This window comes from Falco peregrinus, chromosome 7 (assembly GCF_023634155.1).
Source record: "Falco peregrinus isolate bFalPer1 chromosome 7, bFalPer1.pri, whole genome shotgun sequence".
NCBI lineage: Eukaryota > Metazoa > Chordata > Aves > Falconiformes > Falconidae > Falco > Falco peregrinus.
In genome coordinates, this window is record NC_073727.1 from 85,896,550 (window position 1) to 85,916,927 (window position 20,378).

The window sequence follows — 20,378 nt, forward strand, 5'->3', positions numbered from 1 at the left end:
ACTGCCTGAAATACTGAGGAGTCTGTAGCTACAGTCTCTTCCAGCCAAAAGTGTTACACCTGATTCATGTTAGTGCAAAATTCCAGTGTTCCCCATTTTCCAGATGATGTGAAATGCCCAACTTAACATGGTGCACCTTCTCTCACTGCTTGCTGGCTAAGAGAAATAATCCAGTCCTGACACGACAGTGTTCTTGCTGCAGTAACACGTTTCCTCCTCACTTCCCCGACGAACACTGGCAACACAAAGAGTGTGGAGCTGTCAACCTGTGTCAACCTACACAGCCTAGAAGACTGCAAAACATGTACCCCTGCCAATTCAGTGCCCATCAGGTCCATGTTTTCCTCATCATCCAATTCGATACCTGAAGCCAATCTCCAGTATTTCCAATACTTGGTGACAGGTGAAAGGATCTCCTCAGCTCCTTGGGCAGATACAGGGGAGGTCAGTGCCCATCAGTGGAGCTCTCCACTGCTCTGAGAACAGCACCAGTATGTGCGAGGGCACTTAGCCCAGCCACCAGGCCCCACAGGCAACAAAGCCCTCCAGAACCTCCCGCTGTTGAACAGCACCATTTGAAGAGCAAAACCGCACTCCTCACTTCAAATTATAATAAAAAATCAGGACAATCCAGGTACAGAAAGACAACTTGGCAGCACCCTTGAGGCAAACACACCCCGCTGCTGCCCGCAGAGGATGATAGGAGAGGGAATGTGCAACACTGCTCCAGTGGTGCTGCCCGTGGCCTACCCAGCAGTGGCTGGCACCCTCGGGCAGGAGCGGGGAGGCAGGCCGCCAGGCTGAGCCGTGGCCCCGCTCTGCTCAGTGGCGGCTGGCGAGGGGGAGGTGGCCCTGGTACAGCCGGGCCGCATGTACACTGCCACTGCCACCAGCATGGCTGCCTTCAGGGCTCGAGGGGAGGCGGCGAGCCCGGCCCGGCGAGGCCCCTCGGCGGCACCCCGGCAGGCAAGGCGGCCCGCCGGCCCCACCCTCCGCCATTTGCTGCCGTTTGCCGCCAAAACCCGTCGGCGGGAGGGCGGGGAGGGGCGTCACGTGGCCGCGCGGCCGCCGGGCGCGTGGCGTGGCGTCACGTGACACGCGGGGGCGCGCCCCCTTCCTCCTCTCGCCCCTCCCCGGCCCGGTCCTGCACAGTGGGGGATGGAGAGCGCGCGCGCGCGCGCGCGCTCGCCCGTCTCCAACGGCACGTGACCCCTCCCCGGAACGTGGCATTGTGTAATCACGTGACCTGGAAACGGAGCGGGGGGGGCCGGGAGGCCGAGGCAGAGAAGGGGGGGGGCTGCGTACGCGACGGAGCGGGGTGCGAAGATGGCGGACGAGGAGGCCGAGCAGGAGAGCGGTAGCCTAGGTGGCGGCCTCCTGGAGCTGCGGCGCTTGCGGGAGCGGCTGGTGGAGCTAGAGACGGGGCTGCGGGAGAGCCCCGAGCCGGCAGTGCAAGCGGCTACCGAGTACTGCAAGCAGCTCTGTCAGGTCAGGCCGCCTCTACCCTTCCCTGCCCCCGCCCGCGCTCTCCCCTCCCCCGCGGGGTGTGTGTGTGCGTGTGCCCGGGTGAGAGGGACGGCGGGGGGCCGGGCGGGAGCAGCGCCGCCCCCGCCGGGGCGCCGGGCGGGGAGCCGCAGCCAACGGCCCGGTGCGGCGGTTGGCCCGGGCGGGGGGGGGGGGGGGGGGGGGGCGCGCCGGGAGTTAGTGCTCCGGGCCGGGCGCCGCGGGGCGATTGACGCCGCTGTTCATTGTGGGCTGCGATGAGGCAGCCCGCCCCCCTGCGCCGGGAGCCGCTCCGGCCGGGCCTGTAATCCCCTTCCCCCGCCTCTCCTCCCCCCTCCCCGGCGGCCGCCCCGGTTCTCGCGGTCTCTAGGCCCCTTTGTTGTGTTCTGCGGCTCGGCTTATCGAAGGGCCCTTTGTTCCTGGCGGTGGCGGACCGAGGGCCCCCCCCCCCTTCCCTGTCCCCTTCCCTCCGGCACCCTCCTCCCCTGGAGGCGAAGCGCGGGGCGAAGGGCGGGAGGGGGGCGGCCCGGGAGATGGGGGCTCCGCTTCTCCGCCGAGCGGCCGGGGAGGAGCCGAAAGTCCGCCCTGGGTCCCCTCTGCGCGGGGCTCCTGCTCGGTGCCCGAGGACCCCCGGGCCCCTCGCTCCTGCCCCTCTGCCTTCCCCGTCTCATATCCTGGAGGGTCAGCGGAGTTCTTGCCATCCTGGGAAAGAGAAGGCGGTGAAGCGGCGGCGGGCTGAACCGTGCCGCCGGTGATGGTGGCGGGTCGGTGGGTCTGCGGTGCTGCTCGCCGTTTTCTCGCCCTGTCAGGGGAGCGAGTCCCGCCTCGGGAGAGGGCTCCTGAGCTGGCACCGCTGGAAGCACCATTGTGTGTAATTACCGTGCCCGCGGCTGCCGCCGGGAAAAGGCCTGTTTCCCGAGGGCATGGGCTGCTCCCGAAGCAGGGATGCTTGCAGGTGTTTCTTCTGAACTGGAGACCCTGCCGAGTATCCCTTTTTAAACAAACTTAGTGGTCCTAGCTCTACAGTTAAAAACAACCAGCTCCATTTTAGTCATGTACGTGTCTATATGTTGCACTGGTTTATCTTGGATTGACCTTTTTTCAGCTAGCATTAGGTACGACCCAATGTATAAAACAAGTTCCTAAATATTTTAGGCCTCAGAAAGTCACGGAAACAGCTACTTCTGTAGCTTTACTATGGGTTTAACAGTATCTGGTAGAAGTGATAATGTTTGTTTACACGTTACTGTCACTCATTCATGAAACCTAGGCAAATTGTTAAAAGGTGGAACGGGTAGGAGTGAGTTCAGGTGGTCGGTTTGAATTGCGTTTTATTTGTGATTTTGTGTCTGTTCCCTTAAAGAGTTGATTCTTGGTGGTAGCCATTGTAGCATGCTGATTTAGATGTCTTGTCGCTTCTGGATTAAACTGGGATCTACTTTTTCCTAGCCAGGGAGATTGACTACTGTATCTTAAGCATATTTCTCATATTTTATTCCATATATATCAGAGTTGTATTTCAGATGCTTTTTCTTTGGTCAAAAATTACCTCGTTTTGCATTTGGGTAGAATGTCTGTGTAGATGCACAGAAACAAGATTGGTTTATGTTGGTTCAGATCACTGTGTTCTCAGTCTATTTAATCTTTGTGCCTACTTTCTTAAATTCGTACACTGGGGGGTGGAAATCTGGCTTTCCTGGCTCCGGCTTGACTTCTAAACTTGTGAATGAGCTGTTCATTGAACTGAAGTAGATGGGTAGGTGGGAATGAAGATGCCATCCTTGACATGTGCAGAGTAGATTACTGGTGTCTAAAGCAGTTTTATCACTGAAATTTTGGCTGCTTGCGCTTAGTGAGTGGCTTCAGTAGCTGATTGATTTAAAGTTCAACAAAAATTAATGTTATTTTAATGGCTGTTGCAAAAGTCCATTGTAAGGTCCAGGTTTACTAATTTTCTTAAACATAGACCTCTTAAAACAAATCTCACTGAACAAAACAGGTGTGTAGAAACTGTCTTAGGTAAGAATCCATGCTGCTTTGGAATGAGTTACTGTCGCTTCTACACCAAGGTTCATAGGAAGGCTGTGTCAGGTTTTGCAGGCTGAAGACTAGTGAGTAACACTGAGTTGAGATATCCCATTCAATATTGAAAGATCCTGCTTTTCAAATTTAAAACCAAGGTCTAAACAGATGCTTAATGTATTAGGTAGTGGTGGTGTTTGGCAGATATTTTTAATACTGCTTCAACAGAGGTGTTTTTTTTTAATATGTTCACCTGTGCTGGTGGTGCCAAAATACTTACTCATCCTCATCTATGGTTTTAGTCATTTTTAGTGGGGCTAACACAAAATAGTATTCTTGATTCAGATAGTAGGCCTAGCTACTTAGCTTGCATTGCATGACAGGTTACAGAAAATTCATGTAATGGTAAAAGCCATAACAGAAATCTCTTTTAAATAACAGTTTAAAGGCATCTGCCATCATTTCTAGAATAAAGTCTTTGAATGCATGAGAGAGTAATTTGACTGGTCATACATACAAAACTTGGTCTTACTTGTATCCTAAGTCTGGAAGTGTAGCGCTGAAGAAATATTTTATTGTTTATCTCTGTATGATTTCACCTGTTATTTTTCTTTATCCTTAGTTTCTAGGCATGAGATAACTACACAGAACTTGGAAAGTTTTGTGTCCTTATTTTATTTTACCAGATAGTGACTCTGGAGCCCAGCAACCACGTTGCTTGTTGCCATAAATCAACTTTTAACTTACTTATTTTTTTAAAATTAGGTGGGTAGCATAGTATTTGAGAAGTAAGTGTATTTTCATAATGGAGGAAGCTAAAGAATGTGCAGTAGGGCATTGAAAGATTCTTAGGTTCATAGGAATAAGGGATTTAAGTACTCTCATTAAACGAAGTGGGAGTTGTAAAGCCAAATCCCTTATCTGGTTTTGAAAAAAAATCTGAATTCAAACTATTTAAACGTTTATAACCAAACAGTGTAGAGCAGCTGTTACAAACACAGAAAAACTGGACCCCTTGTACCTTGACAGAAACCGTATGTTTTCTTCTCCTAAGAATAAAGTTTACTTTGATGTATTTTATATGCAGCGTTTCGTTAGCTATAAATATTTCTGTGTTTTGCTGCTGATTGCACTGTGAAATGATGCAATTATTCTTAAATTTTAAGGGGATTATAGAGTGGACCTTAATCCTGTACCATATCTGTGTGAATGTAGTAGTGTTCTCCATTGTCAGCATGCAGTAGAGAGCATTATTTTTAATTGCTATCAAGTGAAATTCATATCCGTATGGATATATGTAAAATGACTTTTTGATTGTGATTCATGCTCTTCTGTTGCAATTTGGTAATTAGCAAATCTGTGACAAACAGTTACGTTGTCACAAACAATATGTGTGCACACTGGGGCAGACAAAACAAGTATCTTCAGCTGTAGTGACTAAAAATTGAAAGTGTGAATTCTACAGGAACTCAGAATAGACCAAAGAAAGATTGCTGTTCTTGTCACCATGTGGGGGCTGATTAGATTCTTTTTAAGCTTTGCTCTGAAGGGTGATCTGTTGATTATATTCAGTTAGAGAAAAGCAAAACGTTTTGGTTTTTTTCCTGAGACCTAGGTGAACATGATGCTGGTGGCTATATCACAGCTGTTCACTGTGGGCTGTGTTCCCTTCTGGTTGGTCATTACCCAATGACCATTATTTTCTTCAATACCAAATTGCAGGCTGGTAACAAATTTTCCTTTGTTGCTCATTAGTTGTGAAGTCTTTGCGGTGCCTCTGCTTATCCTGATGGTTTTTCTACAGTTGACGTACTTGTATCTTTGAGCTTATTGGTCTTCCCTCCACTGGTATTTTTGACTTTTCCTCTCTTCTGAATCTGCTTCTGAAGCCTTTTATTTTCTTTTTTTCTTCTGGTGTGCTTTGTGGTACAAATTCCTCAAAACTGTAAGGTGGTCAGGTTTGTTGTACTAATGTACAAGCTGTCAACATATAGTGACCTGTATCAAATATGTAAGAAAATATTTGGACTGTCATGTGGTCCTTCCTCAATAACTTTGTGTGTACTTTTTGTCTCATCTGTTGGTTGTCTTGTCAGGACTGCCTATTAAGAGAAAAATCCTGTTAAAATATGTTAACAAGTGTGCTTGGCCATTAGGAGACATTAATATCCTTCTAGTGTAGACAGTTTACTTAATAGTAACCTAGGATTTTACGAACACTAGCAGCAAAAGTGTAATGCTGATAAAAAAAATGGCAGGGTGTGTGTGGGGGGGGTGTGACAGGAAAGATTTTTAGCTACTTCAAAAGAAACCCCAAATCTTCTTTTAAAAGAAACTTTTAACTGATGTGACTGCATAGAGTTTTTCTGCTGTTTTAAACTTTTTATTGTGTGTTGAGGTTCTAGTGAAGTATTAGGATAGTACCTTAAGGTCCTATTCTTTATTTCTGTGTGCTGACATGCTAGAGTAGATCTTGGTAATATTGGGGAATATATACTGTACTAATCTAAATATAAGATTCCCTCCTAAAGGAAAATATGCATAGTTCTACACAAAAAGCTTATTTCATTACATACCTGTAATCAATATGTAATAGTTATAAAGTTTTCACTATTTATGTTTCCATTGGAGGTTAGTCTTACTTTGTTCTTTTACACCTTACTACATTTGACTTCCAGCTTTCACACCTCAGACTTCACAATTTTCTAGTGTTGTCACCCTCTCATTGTCATCATCTTCCTCCCTTTTAGTCTCTGTATTCTCAGCTTCCTCTTCAGCTCAAAATGACAGAATAATCTTCAGTTCTGTCCATAGGTTTTATGGCTTTACTTCCAATTCTTTCTTAAATGTTTTAGTTACTTCTGGATTTATCTAAACCCAGTCTGTCTTAATCCAATGACAGAGAATGTTTTAGTAGGCTTCTTTATTTTTTCCCTGTAGGAGTTAGAGTATGATACCTTGCCGAGAGTCGTTCTGTATATAAAGACCTTGACGGTCTTTGAAGGACTTATTTGCTGTTTCACCAAGCACCTTAGGTTCTGATGTCCTTCCTACTGATGTGACTGTAAGATTGGCATTCACTGACAGTGAAAAATACCATCAGCAAAACATGAGCTGCCCTTTTAATACAAGTAGAGAAGACATTTCCTCCTATATCACATCTGGTCTCTTATTCCAGACAGCATTCATTGAACTTCGCATTGAGTGTGTAGGTAGATGTTGACCCTTGATTTTGTTTGGCTCAACAGCTAATAGTGATCATTATGTAATATAGTCGCAAATTACTGCAATAAGTGTTGGTAAGGTTCTATTACTTTGAACTTTCAGTTTAATGATTTCCTGTGTAACCAGGTCCCTGTCTCTGGAGTACACACAAATTCTACAACTTAGACTTCCTTAAGTAAAAAAGTGTTTTCTTTTGAGTCCAGTGAGTGCTTTCTGCACTGAGCTAACTCTTAAAAGCTTCTGTTTTGATGTTTCTGTCTTTGTGCATTTGCCTTTACCGCAGTGTTTCTTCCTGGTCTCACAGTTGCTAGCTTTTTCAGTGTATGTTACCACAAGTGTAAGATTTCCACCATAACTTCTAATACTTTTCCATTTTGCTTTCATACTTGTGAACTCTGGATGATCTGCTGTTCAGGGAGAGGTGTACAGCTCCCAGAAATCACAAGGAATCCACTAAAGTATAGTACGGCACACAGATTCCCAAGTGCATGAAGAAAAACAACTGTCATCACTGTGTCATCTCATGCAAACTTGGAGCTGCCTCAGGCATTTTTGTGCTCCTTCATCACTGTAAGACCTGCCATGTCAAACAGTCATGTTATCTTACTGACCTGGGGGGGTGGAAGCAACACCCTCTGATTTTTTTTCTGAAGTTAAACTATCAGGAGTCAGGGAAATTGTCTTGCTTTCAAATAAAATAGTATGTGTGCATATCTGGATATAATGTGTTTGTGCTTAGAAAAAAAGCCCCCTACTGCTTAGGGGTAACCCTAACCACTGAGCACAGTTGTTTTAGTCCTTGTCCTTGGAAATGGCATCAAGCCTCAGGATCATGCCAGATTGGAGTTAGTCTTCGTTCTGAGCTCTGTACTGTAAGGTTTTTTTTAATACAGATTTTCCCTGTATCGAAGTCAGTCAGCTAGACCATGATTCCAAAGCAGGATTAATTATTGGTAAGCCATAGCTACAAATGCTTGTTTAACCTGTTCTCAAAACTTTCTGGTAAGAGAGAGTCAAAAGCCTCCCTGGATAATACATTTTAGTTCAGTTATCTTTGCCTTCAAACACCCCCACCCCACCCCTTGCAGTCTAACTGGATCTCTAGTCTCTTGTTGCAATTTAAGAGTACTGTGATTTATCCTATCCCATGTAGACATGGAAAGTAGCATGCTCCTTTTCTGTTGGAAGCACCTCTTAATTTTTTCAGGGCTTTTTTCAGTCTCCAGTTTTCACTTCTTTGAACAAAGTTTTTGTAGTCTTTGATTTTAAATTCCGCCCCCCTCTCTTCTTTTTTGCTTTGTTACTATATCCTTGGAATCTATGCAGTTTTGAAGTTCTTACCTGCAGGAAGGGCACCAATCTGATGGAAACTTGGTAAGAAGGTGACAACCCATGTAAGACTTAGGATTTAGAGTACTTTTCCTGTAAAACATACTACTTATCCTTCCAAGTACAAGTAGTCCACAGAAGAGTGATAGTTCTCTGAAGTGGAACTAATGAAGGTAGTTAAGAAGATGACAAAATGTAGATGGAGAGATTAAAATTAGTAAAACTTAAGAATCTTGACAAAAGCTCACCTTTCTATCTAAGGTGCTGCATCTGATACTAAAATCAAGCATTCCACTTTAGTTACTGTGGGAAAGAAAAAAGCTTTCAGTTCAGCAAATAGATACTTAATTTCATAGTTGCTGTGGTGCACAATTTTTGTTGAGTTGGTTACTTGCTGCTTTTACTGGAGTTATTAAGAAAACTACTATCAGCAAGCTACTATTTCTCCAAGAGATGCTTTTAGCCAGAAGTTAATACTTACAGGGTATGAAGTGTGGTTGATTAGTTTTTCTTCATAATATCCTTGATTCTTACTGCCCATTCTGAGTGAGAGGCATTCTGATTAATGCAGTCCTTCAGCGATTTAAAAAAAATCTGAAGACCTTACTGTAAATTTCAATTTACTCATAGTAGTTGACTGTAAACAATAGCTGTGCATCTATGCTAGCATAACTAAACTTATTAGCTACTTTCTGTACTGCCACGTATATTTCTGCCTTTACCTTTTCCCACAAATCCAAACTTTATTCCCCGCTTTTGAATAATGTGTATCATTGTCTAGGTTGCTTTCTGAAACTACAATTATTGAAGATTCACTGTTTAAAAAACATTAAATATTGACTGTGGAAAACATTTTCCTTATTGTGCAGGACTGTACAAGGAATCTATATATATGTATTTGTTAATATTAATGTTCAGTAAGGCATCTCGTTTTATCAAAATATCCCCATTGTGTGTCTCAGTTTCTTGATAAAGAAGTTAGATATCTATTTGAATGTTCAGTCCATTTTCTATCTCAGGTGGGTTTTTTTGATGGTTTTGTTAGAGAGTGAATACCTCATAAACCACAGATCTTGAGGGGAGACAGTAAAAAAAAAAGCGTACTTCTGGAGATTCTTTGCTTCCATTGCGATTAAGAATCGGGGAATTTCATCTGGCCTTTTCAGTTTACTCTGCCATTTAAATGTCCTTTTTTTTTTCTTTTTTTTTTTTTTACTCCAGGCTTTATGCAGACATACTAATATATTGTAGGTGGTTTCTACATGAGACTTTCCTAAATCAGGGATCGAACTGGAACCATTAGGAGACGTCAACATACTGTTTCTTCAGTGTGATGTATTGCCTAAAATGATACACAAGCCAAAGAAACTATTCAAATTTGTATAGGTGTGGAGCCTGTCTTCAAGAAATAGTGCTCCAGGCATTGATTGCTAACAAAAAAATTTTGATAGATATAATTGTTTTTTAAAGGCCCCCACATAAGTCCTTGAGTAGTTACAGTACAGTGTGTATAATTTAGTTTTCATGGGGGAAACTAGCATGACATTCCTATGCCATCAGCTTCTCTAAAATGACCGTGTACAACAGCTTGCAAATTTGAGTTTAAATAACAGGTAAACAATTAGAATTGAAACTGTCTTTTGAAATGGTACTCTTCTTTTTATTAGGTCTGTGCTTTTGCATATAAAGAACTTAATGTCTTACATATTAAGACGTGTGCAGGTGTTTTTTGAGGTGTGGAATATTTTTTTTCCTATTTGCCTTTCAAAATATGCATTAATGACAACTCTATTATACTATTATTTCTGGAATCTTTTATCTCTAAGGATGAACTGCACTGCTTCCATTTGGGAAGAGTTAATCTAATAACACCTAGTACTTGGCAGAACAAAGACATTCAGGCAGAAGGTATAGGTAACATCAAAAAAGCTGTGGAGCTTTATAAAATTATTTTCTGAAAATAGGCCTGATCCAATAGGAAATTGGATAAACTTGCAAAAACATGTGCCTGTAGTTTTTGATAAGAATAGTTTGATCAAATTTTTCTCTATCTTCTCTTCTGTAACTGTTGTATAGTCTTCTGGTATATAATATTTCTGGCTTCATGATGCTCTGTATGAAGGTAAAGTAAATTAATCTTTCATCAGAGAATCAGGAGAATCCTGTGCTAACTCATGTAGTTTTCACTTGATTATTTTGTAATTATTCTGAGCTAGTACACAATTCTTTGCCCTTATAGGGACTCATGCAACATGGACAACTGCCAAAGCTCCATCCAGCTTTAGATACTGACTCCTAGCGTTCAGTGTCTCCTAACTGCTGGACAGATGCATTTGTTGCTTTGAGAAACTTAGCTCCCTGAAGTAAAATTCTTCAGGATTTCTTTAGGGTAAAGACCAGTTTTTCTTTTGTAAGTCTCTCTTGTCTTTTAGGTTGAATATAGCAGTTAACTTTAGAGCTTTCATTTGAGCTGACAGCAAATATGGTGTTGGCTTTCTCAGTCTCCTGTATATCATAAAGAACAGAATTTGATAGGACTTCTTTTGTTTTCTGTTACTCAAAACGATGGAGAGGATTTATTCTGGTGAATAGTTAAATCCTGTTTGATATTTATGTACCTAATACACTGAATACTGTTTTGATGAATCAGTAAAGTACATTCAGTGATCAGGCATTAAATCAAATTACGACTAAGGAGTTCCTCAGTCTTGTGATTCCTGCTTGTCTCAGGAGCTTATGATAATACATTTTTATAACAGAATGAACACAAGGATGAGGACAGGAAGAGATTAAATGTTCAGAATCACAAAAGGCATAATCTGAACCTCATTTTTACTTTAATCATTGGAAGGTAGCTCTTATGAAGAGAATAGCTGGGAGAAAAAGTCACTTCTGATTATGAATCCATAATAGTGAAGATGATAAATATCCCAGTTCTGCAGACCTGGAACTTGCATAATCTAGCTGAAACTGGCATGGCAATAGAACCCTGCTTTTGGATACCCAGCCAGACTTCATGAACGGTATCAGTGTGATGGCAGGAACTCCTCAAGTTCTGCTCAGGGCTGCTGACATGTTCGGGAGAAAGTATAAACTTGGCTCGTCTCCTTCCTCACACGTGTACACGGTGTGGCAGTACCTTGATGCTAGTATAAGGACACAATTGGGTATTAGATTGTGTGAATCGGGTGGACTTTGCCTTGTTCTTTCACAGAAAATTAAATCAGATGGAAGCATATTTTGGGATATCAATTTGACTTGTGCTGAATAGACAAGCTTAAAATGGCAGTTAAGTAGCCTTTCTACTGAGGAAGAAGATTATCAATTAAGTTCTCATCAGAATTAAAAAGGTTTGAAGCAGTAGTGGGAGAAGTTGCATTCAACTGATAAAGATAGCCGATATGAGAACGTAACAGAGATGAACTACAGAAGTATTTGTAATGTCTCGTTTCACTTGACTAAGACAGCAGGTTCAAGTCACCTATATTGCAGGAAATGCTCATATTTTCAGATTAGACAGTTATTTCTGGCTATCTTCCTATTTTTAATCTGCCCATATGCCAGTCTGATAATTAACAGGTAAATTAGATTTCCTGGCAGTGGATAAAAGTTTACCATAATGAACATCCCAACACATTCCTGAAATGCCTGTTAAATAGCCAATTGCAGAATACTGGTTTTAACTAAACAGGCTAAAATATTAAGGATGGGATGACAACATTAAATTGAGACCTGAATGAAAACCTGAATAGAAAGAAATGTAGCCTAGGACTATAAATTCACTCCTTATGTAAGGATGTAAGAGAGAAATCAGATACTACTGGCAAGATCAGAAAGAGCATTTTGAATGCAAAATGTTGAAAGATGAAAGGCAAGCCTAAAGAATGATAATTAAACTACTGTATATGACAAAGCATGAGGCTTAATGAAGTTACTTCCTGGTATTTACAATAATTGTTTTAGAACAGTTTATGGCTGTAAGCAGAAACTGTCCGTTCATTTTCTAGGTTTTTCTAGCTCTTTTTAAAAAAACTAGCTGGGTTTTGAATTTTAAGCAAAATAATGACTAAAGAATAACAGGAAAAGTAACACCAAGGTGATTTCTCTTTTGTTTTCCTTCTTTCAATCTAATAATTAGAAACCTGAGCTCATGCAGTATGTTCAGCATGCCCAGGTGAAAAACATCCAGATTGCTTGTGCCTTTTGACTTGCATTTAGAGAGAGAAACATCTCTCCATTAACAGAAGGTTCTGTGTTTGGTAATTAACTTTTCTGCAGTCAGTCATGTCTCTTCCTTCCTGTGTGTTCTGTGATATTTTCTTGGTGATGGTAGATGACATAATTACTACTCAGAGTTGTAGCAGAGCCCCACAAGCTTTTCTTCTGTTTTTGCTTATGTATCTATTGAGGTGCTCTTTTTCAAACCTTCCTCCAATGTAAACTCTGCATTAGAAATGTAAATGTACTTTTTGATGGCATATTTAATATCTGTCTTGGTTTTGTATTTGTAAACTGGGGGCAGTGGTACTTGCCCACTATTCAAAGGTACGTACATCAGAAGACAAACGTGGATTTTTTTGTTGTTACTTTATCTGCCTGGTAGAGTAGGAATAGTTGGATGAGATACGCAGTTAACTTTTTTGTGCTTGTGTGCTGAAGACTCAGGGTGCTAACGATTGAACTGTAAGAATAGTTAAAAAATTTTTCAAAAGTTAATCTTAAGGGTGAGTTTCTTTATGTTGTCGATCATCATTACATGGATTCTTCCTGCAATTAGTCTTAACTTTTTTCTAACTGGAGAGTGTGAGTTACAGCGAAATAGTTTTAAGAACCATCAAGGTCCTCAGCGCCTTAGGTGGTGTAAATAAATGTAGGTAAAGGGTTCAAATAATCAGTGCACTCTTGCATTTTCAGAAACATTTATATTTAAGTAGTTTTTACATATTCGTGGTAACTACGGCTGTAGTAAGATTTATTAAAAATAAAATTTTCATGGAGGAGACCTAAGTAGATGTGGTTATTTGGGGAAAATCTTTTTAGGCAAGAGTCTAAAAATAGCTAATCATAATTCTTACTTTCTATCTTTCCTCAACTTTGATGTTTTGTAATTTTCATTGAATGGTATTAAAGAATTATTTTTTTTTTTGCATAATAAACTATATATAGTGTATATATACACACTATATAAACTACTACAAGATGTATGAATGTGTAGGGATTGAACAGAGAAAATGAATCGTTCACTGCAGGGTAGTTCATAGAATCATAGAACAGTTCGGGTTGGAAGGGACCTTAAAGATCACCCAGTTCCAACCCCCCTGCCATGGGCAGGGACACCTTCCACCAGACCAGGTTGCTCCAAGCCCCATCCAGCCTGGCCTTGAGCACTCCCAGGGATGGGGCACCCACAGCTTCTCCCGGCAGCCAGTGCCAGTGCCTCCCCACCCTCACAGCAAACAATTTCCTCCTACTATCTAATCTAAATCTACCCTCTTTCATTTTAAAACAATTACCCTTTGTCCTATCACTACACGCCCTTGTAAAAAGTCCCCCTCCAGCTGTCCTGTAGACCCCCTTTTGCTGTAAGGTCTCCCTGGAGCCTGCTCCGGGCTGAGCAACCCCAATTCTCTCAGCCTGTCTTCATAGGAGAGGTGCTCCAGCTCTCTGATCATCTTTGTGACTCTCTCCAGCAGGTCCATGTCCTTACATTGGAGGCCCCAGAGCTGGACACAGTACTCCAAATGTGGTCTCACATGAGTGGAGTAGAGGGAGAGAATCATCTCCCTTGACTTGCTGGTGACGTTTCTTTTGATGCAGCCCAGGAGATGGTTGGCTTTCTGGGCTCTGAGCGCACATTGCTGGGCCACGTTGAGCTTCTTGTCCACCAACACCCCCAAGTCTGTCTTCTCAGGGCTGCTGTCACTCTAGTTGATCACCTTTACTGGTTGTATTCTAATTCCTTCTATTAAATAAAAAAATAGAAGTTAGTATCCATTCTTCAACAGTTACCTTTTCCATATGTGTGTTTCTCTGAACTTATTTCCTCTTGTCTCTGAAAGTCTCCAGGATAGCTTTCCTTCAGCATGAACACAAGCAAGATATATGTGTAAGACTTGATTTCTTGCTCTTTCTCTGCATCTACTTTTCCCCTTCTGGTGAGGCTTGAGCATAAAATTTAGATCTGTATCTTTATTTTTCCAGTTTTGCCACAGAAAAATTGTGCAGTTATTCAGTTTCTTCTTTGTGTTCTGGTTTGATAGACAGCATTTCAAATTTACATCGTTGTTCTGAAAGCAGATAAAGTTAAGAGGAGGATGGTGAGAGGACAATGTTGGGGGGGGGGGGAAGGCTCATAGAAGGGTAGAATTTCTGCCTTTAAAACTGCTCAGAAAACTAGTACTTCAGCTAGAGTATTTTTTTGTTTAAATAACACCTAAACACATTAGTTCTTAATAAATGATAGTTATTTATACCAAAGAGTGCATACTGGTATCTTCAACACCCAGATACATAGGTAACAAAAATCAATGCCATTGTGTAGGTGGTACTTCGCTGTGAGTACACAACAGAGTGTGTGTGTGGGGGTTCCTCCATGGAAGGAGAAACACTGTAATGGAGACAACAGTATGAAAACTTAAATGCTCGTACGCTGTAACAAAACTACTTTTATTGTTCTGAATATTGCTCTTCAGTAGATGAACGAGAAGGCGAATGGTTGAAAGAACAGTTTTCAGATAAGGTAACATATCCATAGAAGATAGATGCAAACCAAAATAGCAGATGCCTGTATATTAACATTGTGGGTCAGACAAGAACTTCTCTTTATCTTCTGATCATACCTGCTTAAAACGCTTTGTTTTACATCATGGAGCACCTTTACAGTGTGGGAATTGAATGTATTTTGGGTGAAACTAAACCACAAACTGTGCTTCAGAACTGACTGCAGGCAATCTATTTCAACCACTAATAAGTATCCAGTTAATTGAGCCAGCTGAAAGTTAGTCCGAAATAAGATCTCCTGTGATGGATACACTGGGGACTTGGGTTCTCAGCACCAGCTTTTCTGCTGTATGGATCTGCTCCTTATGCAGTGCATTGCACTTGAAGTGCTGTAGCTATTGTGAGCTTTTTGTGGATCAAAACCAAAGTCTGAGTTTGCAGTTAAGTGCTGAACTTTATCTCTGAATGATTCTGTCTTGACTTTGTGAGTAATTTCTTGCACTCACTGATCTTGAATTTGCATTCAACTGCAGGATAGAGAAGCTAATGGTGTTAAGATGGGGGTGTACAGTGTAAAAGCAGTTGGAGTTTTCATTTGAAGGAAAAGCAAAAAACAGTGAAGACTGGAACTACTACCTATCAGTGGAGAAGAGTAGTAGTAATGGGAAGAAAAAAAATTGGAGAGCTCTGCACCACACCTGCAGAAATTGAGAATGAAAACAATTGCTTAAATACAATCTTGTAGTAAGTGATGGAATTAAGAGTCTGGCTTTAGCCCTCTCCTCTGGGCACAAGTCAATATCTCCATTAGAATTAAAGCAACATCAGCTGACTCTTCAGCCAAAGGCATCTTGTCTTTCTAGAGCTATGCTTTGCTTAACAATTTTTGTTGTGAAACAATTCGGAAGGCACATTCAAAGTAAAACCAGCACACAAACAACTTAATCTTGAAAGGTTTAAAAACTAAAATTGAGTACAAATTGGGATTGATCTTCTTTGATCATAACCATAATTTAAATAGTACTTGTACACTAGGAAAGATAATTATATTTGATTGTCATCCTTAGTTTTGAAAATGCAGTCTCATTCTGTACCTGCTGAAGTTTTGCTGTTCAATTCTGGATTGTGTTATAGTATTATAACAAACATGTAAGAGCTAATACTCTTGCTGAATTTGTCTTATCTACAAAATTGAGGTAGCAGTACTAAGCCTCGGTAAACAAATACTGAATCAGCTAACTAGTAGCAGTTTTAATTTGCCTACTTAAGCTGCTTTGGAAATTAATTAGAAGTATGATGCTTTGGGTTTTTTTTCTATATCAAGTTTTGACTTGATATAAAATTACCTCTCCATGCACTGTTCTAAATAGAAACTGATTTTGTTGACTTATATTGATTTGACCTTTTATTTTGGCATATCTGTGAGGGCAATGGTAATTCATATGGTGCTGTTCTGTCTAGTGTTTGTAGTGGGCAGGTTTGAAATATCCATGCTTTTCTATTTAAGTTTTATTCTAGTCTAAAAATCAGTTTGCCTCTAGAGCATCCCAACTAAGAAAAAAACTACAATGGAAACAGATCATTTAAGTTTGAGGCTTGTTGTTGGAGGCAGAGGTGAAAGGGAAATAAAGATGGATTATGATTATGGTGATAGGGAGAAATGCCTTGGTCAGAGGTTTGTCATACCACAGAAAAAGGAATGGATACTCGTCTTCCCCACCCCCATGCTTTTCAAAATGGACAGGAGGTATAATGGGGTTCATTACTGTATGTAAACATTTAGCTTACTCTTTTAAATGCTTCTAAAATCATCTGTCATAGTATTTATTTCTAATTCTTTAAATAGTGAAGTCTCGTGGGCAATCTGAGGTAGACTTGGTTTAAATTAGACATTGTATTGCTAAGGTTTTTTTGACATGCAGAACTATTGCAGTTCAAAAACTAATCAAGTTTTTACTTGACTATTCTGTTGACATCTTATTTGGGTAGGCTGTCCTCACATAATGTGGACATAATGCTGGTTGCATCCCAGCTACTCCTTAACTGCCTCTAGCCAACTCCAGTTAAATTGCCTTTCATGGGAACCTTAACCTAACAACTTCTAATAAAAACAAACAAAAAAACCCCCAACTTGCAGCAGTTATCGAAGACTCCTGCTTTTTATGTGATGAAAGACTTGTTCTCCATCTTCTGGTAAAATGCTGAACAACAAGGAGGAGAGAGAGCAGGTCATGTAAAAAAAAAAAAAAAAAGCGGTCTTCGGTGTAGGAACTGTAGATCATTGAGGCTGAGAGGAATGGTATTTCAACACCTGTAAAGATTCTTTTCGTGTCCCTTTAGGATGTAACTTTGTTGTGGAGCTTCAGAAAGAGATCGTCTGGTGTACTGATGCATTGGTACCAAAGCGTGACTTAAGGGTTGTCTAAACTGGGATATCTAACATATTTTTAGTATCCCAACTACTTCTTTAAAAAAAAAAAAAACAAACCATGAAGCTATCTCAACAAGTCAATCCCATTTTCCTCATGGTACAGAAGAGAGCTGTCGCAGGTAGTGTTGCTGCATTCACTTAACCAAGTTCTGATGGTCTGAAAATGCTTCTTGAACCAACTCCTATTTAGATGCTCTGGAGGTTTGAGGACATGACTTCCCAGTGCATCTTCTTTTGCCCACTGGTCCTGCCTATCATCCTAGCCATCTTCTAAATTGCAGTGGGTTCTTGGGACAGGGATGATTTCTGCATTGCAAAGCAGGACTAATGCTCCATTTCGAAAGGAGAGATCTGTTCAGTTATTTACAGGTTTGTTTTTATTTTACCGGTTCAGTTCCGTGGCTGGCACTTCATTTGATTCTGTAATGATGCTGGCACAGGGCTGGAGTTGCACAGAAGAGCTGAGGCCAGAAGTCCAGCTTAGTTTGTAAACTAGCATAAATTGCACCTTAGAAGTAGATGGTTAACAGCTTTCCAGGAATTTGAACAATGCTATTTTCATCCCATGCTCAGTTCTTTAATGGTTGTGGCAGCCAGCGAGATCATGCTTCAGGCTCACAGAGTTTTACTCTGACAAACACAGCCCTCAAAAATGAAATTTGGATGAGATGAATGTCTAGTTCCAGCCCAAGAATTAGCATATTAGCTGTGTCTCCCAGAAAAAAATCCCCAAACTTTTTGTTCCTGTGTTAAATCAGAAGACGTCATCAATATCACGACGGTATACCTAGCTACTTGATTGAGAATACAGATAAAGTCATCATGTTCCTCATGTTTCATTTCTTAGGATTCAGGAACTTTGCTGTGAACTAAGCTGTCCTTCAATTTTTTAGTACTTGATTACTCTCCAGGACCCATGCTCTATTGCTGTTTAGGGGCTTGTCACCTCTGCATGCAAGTTGAGAAATTTCTTCTTGCCTATCCTAAAACTAATAGAAAGCATTCTATCCTGTTATCTTTACTCCTGGAAAGCAGTGTCTTACACAGTGGACATTCACTGTTTTTTGACTCCTTTGATAAAGGTGTTTTATTTCTCACCAAATTTGTTCTGCCTCTGATCTGAGGAACTGTTTTATGTATAATAGCTTTATTTTCATATTGCAGTTTGAAATAGTCTAGCCCACTGATTTGTGAAATACCTCTTGTTTGTATGTATCTCGTGTAGATATTTAACTAGTAAATCTATCAGTATTAAAAAAATCAGTGTATTAATTTTTCAAAGAAATATGTTTGCTTCTGATATCTCAAAGCAACTCTATAAACCTGTATATTCATGAAATGGTTTTTGAAGCTTCTATATCTGATGGCCTAGCTACCAAAATTATACTGAAATCTCAAAATATTTTGGTGTCCCAAGCATCAGGATGTGTGCACACCCTTAGTGTGAACGCATCTAGAACTGTGCTTGTACACAGTTGCTGTGCATGCTTCTGTCTTAGTGCTGCACATCTGAGATGCCTCTGTTTCTCTTTTAAGATACTGGTCCTGAATGTAAGAGCTTTCAATACATCTGCTGTGTATATGTAACTGGTGGAGACCTCTCAAGTCTGAGCATGGAGTTGTGCCTGTGTGCGTGTTCCAGGGCTAATGAACAGTATCTCTTGCAGAACCATGAATGCCGCAAGAACTTCACTGGGTTAACAAATATTTTATGGTGCTCTTAATTCCCCTGGGAAAGGCAAGTTAAGAGCAGTTTCAAATGCTGTTCTTTTTGAACAGAACAATAAACACATTCTTTGTTTTCTTTTGAGTAGTAGTTAAACATAAGCAATCAATTGCAACCCATACCAAAAACTTCAACAATGTGAGGCATATGCCTGGAAAATACATTTTCAGGGAGGAACGGGTAGGTTTTAGTTTTGGAAGTGAAAACTGACTGAAGATTACAGACCCTTGGACTTAGTATTGGTGGGGTCTTTAATCTTACAAATTGGTCTATTTTTGTAACTGAATAGTAGACAGATCCTTTGTTGAAGTAATGCAGCAAAGAAATTACCTAAGCCTACTAGTCAGACTTTTAAATCCTTATGTTCGGTTAGTGATTATCTGCAAGGTACAGAGATAAATGGAAAAGATGATAAAATGAAGTATAAATTCATGAAGGGGAAACATTTTTTACAAGAGAAATAATAAATCTCGCTTGTTACTTTTAGAAGTGTCAAAAGTGGAAAGATGGCAGCTTAAGAATGAGGAAAGTGTAGAGTGCTGGGTATTGGGGTATAGTGGCCAAAGTTTCCATTTTAATTTCAGTTGATGTTTTTGTAAAAGTCTTACAGCTTACTTTCAGGACTATGCTTACATTTTGTAATATAAAAGAGAGGATTGTGCTGGTAATACAAAAATTGGGAGGCAGCATCTGTTCTGTTTTCTTCATAGGTCAGTATGACTGCATTGTCAGTGTTCTTCACATTCAGCAGCGGTCAGTTAACATCAGGAAACATCGATAAGTATTTTCATATCCTTACAGCGGCAGTGTCTGGCTTTGCCTAGTTCACCTGTCTCATCATTGCATGCTTTAGTAACTTGAACATTGACAAGCAGGAGGTATCTTAGATTATTATTGTGAATTACATTCTTAAAATAGTTGTGCATATTTGAAAGGTAGCTCTTGCTCATCTGAAGTATTGCACAAGAAATCTGAGGAAGAGTTGAAATAATTGCAAGCAGATAGTAACATGGGGCTTTTAAAGGTCAGTATTAAAGTTGCCACTCTTTTTTGTGCTGTTCATTAGCTGACCACAGGCAATGTATTTTGTGACCTGCAGGAAATAAATACACACAGCCTTGTATTTCCACAGTTTGCATGGAAAAAGAAAACTACACAGATGATGAGTAGCACTTGAGCAGTGCTTACATGGAGGAAACAGTACGTGGTACTACAAATTTACTCCCTTTCACTTTTATTGTATGTTTTTAAAAGGCAATGTCTGGCAATGGATTTGAGTTTTTAAGAAGATCTAATGTAGAAGATAGCTGTTTCCAAAGAACATCTATTAAATCATATCAATTTGCATATCTCTCCTAGTCTTGTAGCTAGATAGTAGTATTGCCACAGTGAGGTGGTTTATTTCTTCAGGTTAAAAAGAAT

At 40.8% G+C, this 20,378-nt stretch overlaps 1 protein-coding gene across 1 annotated transcript in view; it reads left to right on the forward strand.

The window, feature by feature from the left end:
* The first annotated feature begins 1,146 nt into the window (after positions 1–1,146).
* ZNF292 (zinc finger protein 292) overlaps positions 1,147–20,378 on the forward strand; it is a 55,570-nt gene continuing 36,338 nt past the window's right edge. Inside the window, exon 1 of the mRNA XM_055810033.1 lies at positions 1,147–1,488. Within this exon, the coding sequence (XP_055666008.1) occupies positions 1,327–1,488 (162 nt within the window). The 5' untranslated portion in view covers positions 1,147–1,326. The remainder of the gene's footprint in view (positions 1,489–20,378) is intronic.